At 66.6% G+C, this 10,201-nt stretch overlaps 2 protein-coding genes across 2 annotated transcripts; both read left to right on the top strand.

Annotated features, from left to right (window-relative positions):
• The first annotated feature begins 272 nt into the window (after positions 1 to 272).
• Positions 273 to 2,141, top strand: LYPD2 (LY6/PLAUR domain containing 2). The gene is made up of 3 exons (XM_062185300.1): positions 273 to 330; positions 1,508 to 1,627; positions 1,936 to 2,141. The coding sequence occupies exons 1-3, from the start codon at positions 273 to 275 to the stop codon at positions 2,139 to 2,141; spliced, it is 384 nt and encodes a 127-aa protein (XP_062041284.1).
• Positions 2,142 to 7,490: 5,349 nt separating this feature from the next.
• Positions 7,491 to 10,124, top strand: SLURP1 (secreted LY6/PLAUR domain containing 1). The gene is made up of 4 exons (XM_062185295.1): positions 7,491 to 7,548; positions 7,679 to 7,798; positions 8,134 to 8,258; positions 10,104 to 10,124. Exons 1-4 carry the CDS (start codon positions 7,491 to 7,493, stop codon positions 10,122 to 10,124), a joined length of 324 nt encoding a protein of 107 aa, XP_062041279.1.
• Positions 10,125 to 10,201: the final 77 nt, after the last annotated feature.

The raw sequence follows: 10,201 nt of genomic DNA, 5'->3' as shown, positions 1-10,201 counted from the left end.
CCTGCGGGGGCTGGGGGGGGCCCAGACCACCAAGGGCAGTGGAACAGGCCAGCGGGGGCATAAGGAGTGCCTGTAGGGACAGGGCCTCTGCGTGGAGGCGGGAGGGGCCCAGGGCCTGGGGCGGGGTCTCCACACCTCCGCCCTGTGAAACCCGACCCTGCTAATCTGCCAAGCCGACCGGTTGGACCACCGCACCACCACACCACACGGCATCCGGCATCCGCAGTCCCGCTGGACAGCCCGCAGGCGAGAGGAGACAGCTGGCTGGGACCATGCTCGGGACACGGCTGGCACTCCTGGCCCTGGCGCTGGCCACCCATGGGGAGCTCGGTGAGGGGCGTGTGGGCGGGCAGGGGGCAGCACTCCCGCCCTGTGACCTTGGCCCGCGGTGCCCTCGGTGGGTGGGGGCGTCAGTGGTCCTGGAAGGAGGAGGGGTCCCCTCCAGGTGCTGGAGGAAGGAACGGGGAGACTGAGGGTGGGGTGGGAAGGGGCGTTCCAGGCACTGCGGCGTGTGGGTGAGGAGGGGGTGGCAGGTGGGCAGGGCCATGGGAGGCTGGGGCCTGGGGTGGCACTGCAGTGGGGGGGCCGGCACATCCCTGTAACTGCTGGACTTGGGTTCTGAGAACAGTGGGCACCACGACCTGCAGGCCCCAGCTCAACCAGGAAAGGAGCAAAACCGAGCGGGCCCAAGCTGGTGATTCCGCCCATTTCCCAGAGAGAGAAACTGAGGCCGGCCAGTGTGGGCAGAGACTGGGGAAGGAGAGGCCGAGGCCTGGAGGTGTGCCTGGGCTGCTTGGGCAGTCGGAGTTGTTAGCGGGGGCAGCCGCATCGGAGTTCTGTCTTCCTGTAAGAAAAGACTTGGACGTGGCACAGAGAGGAGCCGTAGGCGGGGCAGCAGGGCGTCCATCAGAATGATGGGTGCTTTCCGCTGGGTCCGTCGCCCAGACTGCCGGAGCAAGGTGGCACCTGCCAGGCAGAGCTCACCATCTGTATTCAGACGGGGAAGAGGGCGGGGGAGGGTCCAGGTCTTCCCGATCACCGCCCCCCCCCCCCCCCCAGAGCAGAGGGTTTGCTGGGTGTGAGGCAGATGAGCCCCCCCCCTCCCCCGAGGTCTGGGCAGCCAACCTGGTGCCGGGCAGGGAGGGAATGCTGGGGCTTGGTTTTCCTCGGGCCCCGGTCACGGGCCTGGGCTGATTTCTATCCTACATGACACGGCCACACACACCCTCTGGGCTTCCAGAGCGGCCACCCGCATCCTTCCCCCACCTCCACGCCCTATCCCTTAGGTCCCAAGGCAACCTGCCCCTGCCCAGGCGGCTGAGGCCTCTGTCTTCCGGGACTCACTGTGAAGATGCCAGGGCGGAGCTCCCCTCACCCCCCAGCCTGTCTCCCCAGGAACACGCTACACCTCTGGGACTCGGCCCTTCCGAGCCCGGCCTGACCCCAGCTCTCTGTGGCTCCTGGGGTTGTGGCCTGTCTGACCCACCCCCCGTCGCTTGTCTCCCAGGGGCGGCCCTGCAATGCTACACCTGTCCTGAGCCTGTGACTGTGTCCAGCTGTGTCACCATCGCCAACTGCAGTGCCAGTGAGACCATGTGCAAGACCACGCTCTACTCCCGGGAGATCGGTCAGTGGGTGTTGGGGGGCCAGGCCTTCCCCCCACCCTCCTCCCTCCTCCCTCTGTCAGGAATGCGTCTGCAGCCAAGTCTGGAGGGCTCTGGGAAACACCAGCTCCCCTGCAGGCTATGGTCTCACTGCCTGCACCGGGCAGCACCCCAGTGCGGGACACCACCTGTGTCCCCGGCACATAGCAGGTGGACGGGACAGGGTGGGGGACTGGGACCAGCAGGGTGGCGGCCCCAGAGTGGGTCCTGGGCTCGGACTTGCACGTGGCCGAGGGCCAGCTCTGAAGCTGCCCCTTCCCGTGCCCTGCAGTGTACCCCTTCCTCGGGGACTCCACGGTGACCAAGTCCTGTGCCAGCAAGTGTGAACCCTCGGATGTGGACGGGATCGGCGAGACCCGGCCAGTGTCCTGCTGCAACAACGAGCTGTGCAACACGGACAGCGCAGTGCCCACGGGCGGCCCCCACCACCTGGCCTTGGCCCTGGCCCTCGCCCCACTGCTGGGCCTCCACCTCTAGCCGCCCTCCTGACCCCACTGCCCGCCCCGCCCAGCCCCTGTGCAGCCCAGCCTCGCGTGCCTTAAAGAAGCAGCGCCCCACCTGCCTGCGCCTCCTTTCTTGGCTCTGCGCTGCCCTCCCAGGACGGGTGGGGCTCTCCTCCCCCACGGGCAGCCCTCTGTCCCTCAGGCACTCGGAGCTGGACAAGGGGGCTGCCCAGGGGAGGGGGCGCGCAAGCTGCCTTCGGGAGCCTCCTGATGGTAGCCAGGCGACCCAGGCTCTGAGATTGCTCTGTGGAGCTCCACATGGCCCCGGGGGCAGCCCTGAGCCAGGCCTAGAGCGGGCGGGGGCCCCAGCACAGGTGCCCAGGACAGGAAAGGGTCAGCCTTTCACGGCGGCCTTGGGCTGCCCACGTCCTCCAGCCAGGTGCACGAGGGCCATCTGCCCACCAGCATCCGTGTAGCCAGCGGCACTGTCACACACACAGAGACAGGGCACGAGCTGGCCCCGGCGTGTCCAATGGATCACTTGGGAGGCCCCCTCCTTGCTCTGGGACTCCACCCCTCTGACCCCATGCCCCAGACAGGGCACGAGCTGGCCCTGGCCTGTCCAAAGGATCCCTTGGGAAGCCCCTGCCTCGCTCTGGGACTCCACCCCTCTGACCCCATGTCAGGGGTTCCAGCAGCTGCTCTGGGCCTCCTGGGCCTGCATTTCCAGCCAAGCCCCCCAGCCCACTGCCCTGAGTCCAGGGAGCCCCCACCCTGAAGGGCATTCCTGCTTGTGGAAGGAAGGAGGCGGCAGCCAGGACCTGAAGTGGGCTCTGCCCAGGGTGGGGGTCCCACGGCACCCCTGAGGAGGCAGACCGCTCTTGTCCCTGGGACCTGGGGGCTGCAGCTGCGAGCCCCAGGGACGGCCGTCTCCCCGAGCAGGGCTGACCGGCCAGGAGTGCCCAGTGCCGTGTGGGGCTGTGCTTCTGAGCTCTGACTTCTGGGGCGGGAGACATGGTCCCAGGTCACACCTGCCGGTGGCTTCCCCCATGTCTCACACACACCCTTGCCACCCGTGTGGCCACAGGCTCCCACCGACGGGGCCGGATTGGATCAGGGCTCGGCCCGGCAGGGGCACAGGTCAACCACGGGCTACACCTGGGGCCCGGTCCGAGCCTGAGCCCCGCCCTGGGCTTCAGCCGCACTGCCTGGAATCTCCCTCCCTGAGTCACCCATGGGACAGGGAGGCAGACAGTGAGGTGCAGCCCGGGAGGAGGCGGTGGCCCCAGGTTTCGGCTGCAAGAGGAGCCGGGAGCAGGCCAGGAAGGGGGGGAACAGAACACGGCGTCCCCTGATGCTGGCCCCCGCCCTGGACTGGCAACAGGGCGGGCTCTGCTCCTCCCTGGGAGTGGCAGCCCCAGCACCCCTCGGCCTGGCCCTGGAATCAGACGGAGGAGGATGAGAGGTAGCGCACGCGCGCGCACACACACACGCGCGCACACACACGCACATACACACACACGCACGCGCACACACACGCACACCGGCTCTCTCACCCCCACGGCGGAGGGAGCAGCCTTGCCTTGGGTGCAGGGCGGGCTCCTGCCCTTCCTACCCAGGGTTGGCTGTCGGTGTAGACACACAGCCTGCTCGAGCCCCCAAGGGGAGCCAGAGCCCACCGCACGGCCCTGAGCTGGCACTGCCCGCTGCTTGCCTTGGGCCCAGCGTTCCCCCACTCTGCGGGAGGGTGACAGGAAGGGAGCTAGGACGGCTTCCTCTGCTTCGTCCCCATGGCTGCTGCCCTGCCTGTCCCACCACCGCCATCTCGTTCCCCCAGGCAGCCATGGCTGCCCCTACCCAGGTCCTTGTCCATCAGCACCTAGACCTGAGAGTCACCCATTAGCTGTCCAGGCAAAGACCCCACAGTCCCCAGAGTCACGCCCTGGAGGGAGCTGGTTAGGTGTCGGCACACCTGTGGGGTGGGGCTGCCTGCAGGCTGCACACAGACCGGGGAGGGCTGGGATGTCGTGCTGCCAAGCCCGGCTCCTGGGGAACAGGGCCTGAGACAGATCTGTCCCTGAGCTAGAGTAGCCCCCCACCTCCCAGGGGTGCCCAAGCCTGTGCTGACTGTGCCCTGTCGGGGGGTTACAAGGACGTCTGTGTCCTGGGAGGGGTCAGCCTCGTCCTGGGTCTCCTCAGCAAAAATGACTTCAACTATCCACCCACACATCCATCCATCACCTCCCCACCCATCCATCCACCCATCACCTGCCCATCGTCACTCCACCCCTGTGTCACCCATCCATCCCTCCATTCATCCTCTCTGTCCATCCACCCATCCCTCCATTCACCCCTCCCTCCCTCCCTCCCTCCATCCATTCATAACCTACCCGTCCATCCATCACCTATCCATCCAAATCTCCATACATCCCTCCATCCATTCACGCACCCACCGTCACTGCACCCATATGTCACCCATCGTCCTCTCTGTCCACCCCACCCACCCCTCCATCAACCATACATCCCTCCCTCCATCCACCCATCCATCACCCACCCACCGTCACTGTACCCATGTGTCACCCATCGTCCTCTCTGTCCACCCCACCCACCCCTCCATCAACCATACATCCCTCCCTCCATCCCTCCATCCATTCACGCACCCACCGTCACTGCACCCATGTGTCACCCATCGTCCTCTCTGTCCACCCCACCCACCCCTCCATCAACCATACATCCCTCCCTCCATCCACCCATCCATCACCCACCCACCGTCACTGCACCCATGTGTCACCCATCGTCCTCTCTGTCCACCCCACCCACCCCTCCATCCCCCCATTCTCCTGACCCTCCACCTTCTAGAAAATGTTGCCCACAGTTGGCAGGGCTCAGGCTGGTGTGGGAGGACTCTCAGAGGAACGGCACGTGTACCGCCCCTCAAGAAGCGGGCAGCCCAGCAGGCCAGGCCGGGGGGACACGCACCGAGCACCAGGGTGGGGTGGGGCTCTGACTTCGGCTTGGAGACAGTGGACAGTGTGTGCAGTGGCAGGCGGGGGGTGTGGCCAGGCCCTCGTCGATGGTGACAGGCTGACCTGACAGCTGTCGGGAGCCAACTGCGGACTGGGCGGTAGCCAGCTGGGTGGGAGGGGCCCTAATTCCATCTTGGGTAATGGGTCACAGCTGTCTCGAGTGACCTGGCCAGGCCTGGAGCGGGTGCCTGGAGGCTCCCGCCTGTGCCTCTGTCGGTTTCTGCCGTCCATCTTGCACGGCCTGCACAGCTGTCCCTCATTTCAGCCTCCCAGCTACCCCGAAGACTGGGAGCGATCATCACCCCGACTCACAGGCTCAGAAAGGGGGTGGGTCTACCCACAGCCACGCCCCCAGTAACCGGCAGGCTGGTGCTCGCCTGGCCTGCGAGAGTCCGGCCCTGGGCTTTGGGGCCAGGGCCCCTGCAAACCGGAACTTCCCGTCTCTGGGCAGTCAGTGGCCCCCAGGTCAGCAGGGCTCGAACCTGGTCTCCCGGTCCCGCACCTGGGGCCACTGGGAAGGGCGTGGATTCGCAAAGACGCAGGAGGTGGGAGTACAGCCATCTCCCTGGAACCCAATTCTGCTAGGTCTGTTGCCACTTTTCCACCTGCTCGCAGGACCAGCTGGTGCCTGCCCTGCCCTGCCCGCAGGGAGGGGTGTGTGTGCTTCCTCCAGCTGAAACCCCCACCCAAGCAGCGTCCCTGCCACCTCGCCCCCCAGGTCCTGCTCGCCTTGTGGCCTGCCATGCCTGCTGCCCTGTCGGCCTCACCTGTGTTCCAAGCCCACCTGCTCTGATTGGCAGAGAGCTGTCGGCCCTGGGGACCGAGCCGATCTGGGTCATGCGGGAGGCTGGGTGGAGCCAGGACACAGCTCCTGAAGCAGCCATCCTGGGCCTCCTTGGCAGGTGTGTCTGCACGGGGGCCAGGGCCAGGCCACCACGACTGCCCGCTGTGCCGCCCACGGTTGCCCTCTGCGGGCCACATCCTCTCTGCTTCCATGGGTACATGCCTCAGCCTGGGGCCTGATCACTAGCAGTCAGGGAACCAAGGTCTCCAGGGACAAGGGGGGCCACCCCAGGGCCACACAGGGAGCCAGCAACAAGGATAAGACCAGATCCCTGGCCTCCCTGGTGCCAGCCCAGAGCTCCTTCCACCACCTGCTCTGCCTCTGACGGCAGAGTCCACCCCCAGCCCTCCACCTGCCACTTACCCTCCTCTCCATGAACTCGCCCATCCATCCATTCCTCTCTCCACTCATCCATGCCCTCAAATACCATCCATCCACCCACCCACCCAACCTCTGACCTACCCATCCATCCGTCCATGTGTCCATCCAAACATCCACCCACCTATCTAGCCATCACTCACCCATCCATTCACCTGTCCACAATCCATCTACCCATCCATCTACCTACCCCTCCATCCACTTACCCATCCAAATACCACTCATCTGTCTCTCCACCCACCCATCTACCTATCCATCCATCCATCCACGCACCCCCGGCCCATCCACACAACACCATTAGGTCCACCTTGGAGGACAGGGAAACCCGAGAGTGGGATGTTGGGAGGGGCCGTGGAGGAGGAGCGCCTGGCTGGGTCTTACAGCGTTGAGATCTGAGCATGGGAGGGGAGTGCAGCCCGTGTGCCCACTGAGAGGCGCAGCACAGGCACCGCCACAGGCAGGGGACAGTGCACAGCGCCGGTCAGAGGCTGGAGGGGCTTCAACAGCAGGCTCTGCTTAGTCTGAAGGCTGCTGGTGGGAAGGGGCTGGAAATGCAGAGACCAGCCCCGTGTCCTCACCAGAGCAGGACCTGCCCGCCACACCCGTGTCACCAGGCACTCACCCTGCTCCACACTGGCCCAGGGTCCCACCTCCAGTCCCTACTGTGGGTATCCAAGGGACAACCGGGGGAGGGAGCCTGGGTGTGCAGGTAACCCCAACTTGGCCCCTGACTGGCTGAATGGGGGTTTGGGGTTTGGTGTGGCTCCTGCCAGGGCCAGGCAGGTGGGCAGAGGGAGTGCTGAGCAGGGCCATGTACCTGGGTCTGAGAGTCCCCAAGACTGGGGCCGCGTGACCTAAGTGAACCCGAAGACAGGGCCAGGACACAGCGGGGGGGGGGGGGGACCTCGGGGGGGTCTGAGCCTAGTCACAGCATCCGGGGATAAGTCCGCTGGTGCTGGAGGTGCCCCACAGGGAGCAGGGCTAGGGCCGTCCCGCTGGGCTCCCTCGGCTCCCGCCCATGGTCCTTTGTCACCCGGCTGACTCACGGCTGGCTCTGCCACCGCCCAGGAGCCAGTGCCCGAGGGCCGGCTATAAATCCTCTCCTGGAACCTCTCGCGGCTCCGGAGCATCCGCCATGGCCTCTCCCTGGGCCGTGCGGCTGCTGCTGGTGGCAGCCTGGAGCACCAGCTGTGGTGAGTGGCCAGGGACCCTGCCTCGGGGTCTGTTTGCCTGCTCCTTGGGGGAGGGCTGCTGGGGAGCTTGTGGCTGGGGGGCTCCTGGCCTCGGCCAGGTGATGAGGTTCAGCCCCCGCTCCTCGCCCAGGTGAGGCCTTCCGGTGCTACTCCTGCGAGCGGCCCATGGCTATGTCTTCCTGCAAGAACATTACCCTGTGCAAACAGGAGGACACGGCCTGCAAGACCACACTGGAGACCGTGGAGTCAGGTGAGGCCGGGCCCGCAGGTGTAGCCACCTCCCCCAGATGCCGTGCCCGCCCTGTGCCAGCCTGGAGGACGTGGGGCCAGGCAGGGCCCCCACCCTAGGGACCTGGCGCTGGGGTTTTGCATTGCGGTGCTCAGCGGGAGCCGGCGTTCACGTCTACCGATCTGTCCCTGTGTTGGGGGGGGGGGGGGGAGGGCATGGGCGGGCACCTTCCAGATCTCGGAGGCGGGGCAGGGGCGGGGCTGGGGGCTGGAAGGACGCAGGTCAGGTGCGGTGGGGCGGGCATGCTGCCCCGGGTGCCGGCTCTGACACCACCACCACCCCCCCGCCCACCACAGAGTACCCCTTCGACCAAAGCCCCATGGTGACCCGATCCTGCTCCAGCTCCTGCCTGGCCACCGACCCCGACAGCATGGGGGCTTCCCGCCCTGTCTTCTGCTGCTTCCGCGACCTGTGCAACTCGGTGGGGGTGGCCAGGCCGGGCCTGGGGGGCCTGGCCACGCTGGGGGCTGCCCTCCTCCTGCCTCTCCTCTCCTGACGGCCGGCACCGCCTGCAGCTCCCCACACCCCGCTTCCCACGCCCCGGGCCACGAGCTCTGCAGGACACCGGGCACAGGGGTTGACACCGCTGCTGGCATCCCGTCGGAGTGCCTGGGTTCGAGCCCTGCCTCCGCTCGAGTCCAGATCCCTGCTCATGTGCAACCTGGAAGGGAGCAGGTGCTGGCTCAAGTCCTTGGGTCCCCGCCACCCACCTGGGAGACCTGGGTCGTGCTCCTGGCCGCTGGCCTCGGCCTGGCCCAACCCCACCTGTTCCAGGTGTTTGGGGAGCGAACCAGCAGATGGGAAACCTCCATCTCTCTCCCTCCTGCCTTTCAAATAGATACAAATTTTAAAAGAAAATAAATGAGCCAAGGGTGGCCACACCTCTGTCCCCCAGGGCTGGCCTCAGGGCTGATCTGGCTTGCTCTGGGCACCTGATCTTTGCTCTGGTCTTTCTGCCCCATTTACCTTCGTGGGGGAAAACGCCTCCTGGGCCGCCCTTCCTGCAAACTAGCCCCACGCCTCAGTCCTGACCTCTGTCCCAGCCCAAGGTGCAAAGGCAGCTGGGAGTCTGGTTCTGCCAGCCCAGCCTGCTGGGCATCTCTGTGGCAAGGGGAGGGCGGGGCCGAGGGTCTGCCAAGGCTCAGCCCCTGTCCAGGTCGTCCGGGGTGTGCACTTGTCTGCTGCCCCCAGGACGGCTGGGGAGGCCAGGTGAGGGCGTGGTCAGTGCCAGCCGACCTGCGTCCCTCCCAGGGGGCAGCTGGCCAGGGCTGTCCCCCAGGGCTCCGTCATGGAGCCTGAGGACAGAGGCAGCAGTGTGCACACAGGTGACCCCCAGGGTCCTTAGGAGCTGGGACACCTGGCGTTCAGGCTCCCGCCTCTTCTTCCTGGTGTGGCCCCCAGCTGGGCCGGCCCGCATGCTCTGCCCCACCATGGGGAGGGTGGGCCTGGCTGTGACGCGCCTGCCAGGCCATGGGTCCCAAGGCCCCACAGGTCACCAGGCACACCCCTGGGCCCTGCTGGCAGCTCCGCTGGGGAGGGAGTGACGGACAGAAGCCAGGAGCCCGGAGAGGGCACTCAGGCTGGTGACGAGGGTCCCTTGGGAGCAGCCCCCAACCAGGGCAGGTGCAGGCCAGCCTTGGCTAGGTTACTCCCCGCTGTGCCCCAACCCCCCCCCCCGTGTACCTGGAGCCCTGAGGCCAGCGCCACGGCCTCCTCCTGGGTGAGCGTGATTCGCTCACCAGCCGAGCAACAGGGGACACGCCCTGCACTCTGGGGAACCACATGGGAGCCACAGGGAGCTGGGAAGACCCTTGCACCACGGATGGGCCTCAGGGTGCCCCCAGTCCCATGTGTCCACTCTGACGCCAGCGTCCTGAGTAAAGCCCCACATACAAGCTCCAGCCAGCAGCTCGGGACTCCCTGCTCACCCATGTCCCCTCCATCCGGCCACTGAGCTCAGACACCAGCCAGCACCCGCACCCTGCTCAGCCATGTCCCCTCCATCCGGCCACTGAGCTCAGACACCGGCCAGCACCCGCACTCCCTGCTGTCCTCGACCCCACCGCGTCCTGTGGTGGGCTCCTGAGGAGCCCCAGGGCCACCCCCCTCACCAGACCACCTCTGTGTCAGGCTGCCCCTCACCAGGTCCTTGGGGTTCCTGGGCTCCCCCAAGCAGGCAGACGCGGACCTGCCACTGACCCACTGCCCCACCCCCACCTGCCAGACACGCTGACCTCTGACCTCTGTGCTACTCTCCACCCTGCAGCTGCAGGAGCCTGGGGGTTGACACCCAGTATGGGACGCGCCGTACCAGGAGCCCCATGGAAGGAACCAGAAACCTGGGCAGAGCTGGGCGTCCGTGGG

This window comes from Lepus europaeus, unplaced genomic scaffold (assembly GCF_033115175.1).
Source record: "Lepus europaeus isolate LE1 unplaced genomic scaffold, mLepTim1.pri SCAFFOLD_351, whole genome shotgun sequence".
NCBI lineage: Eukaryota > Metazoa > Chordata > Mammalia > Lagomorpha > Leporidae > Lepus > Lepus europaeus.
This window is presented reverse-complemented; position numbering and strand designations above follow the sequence as displayed.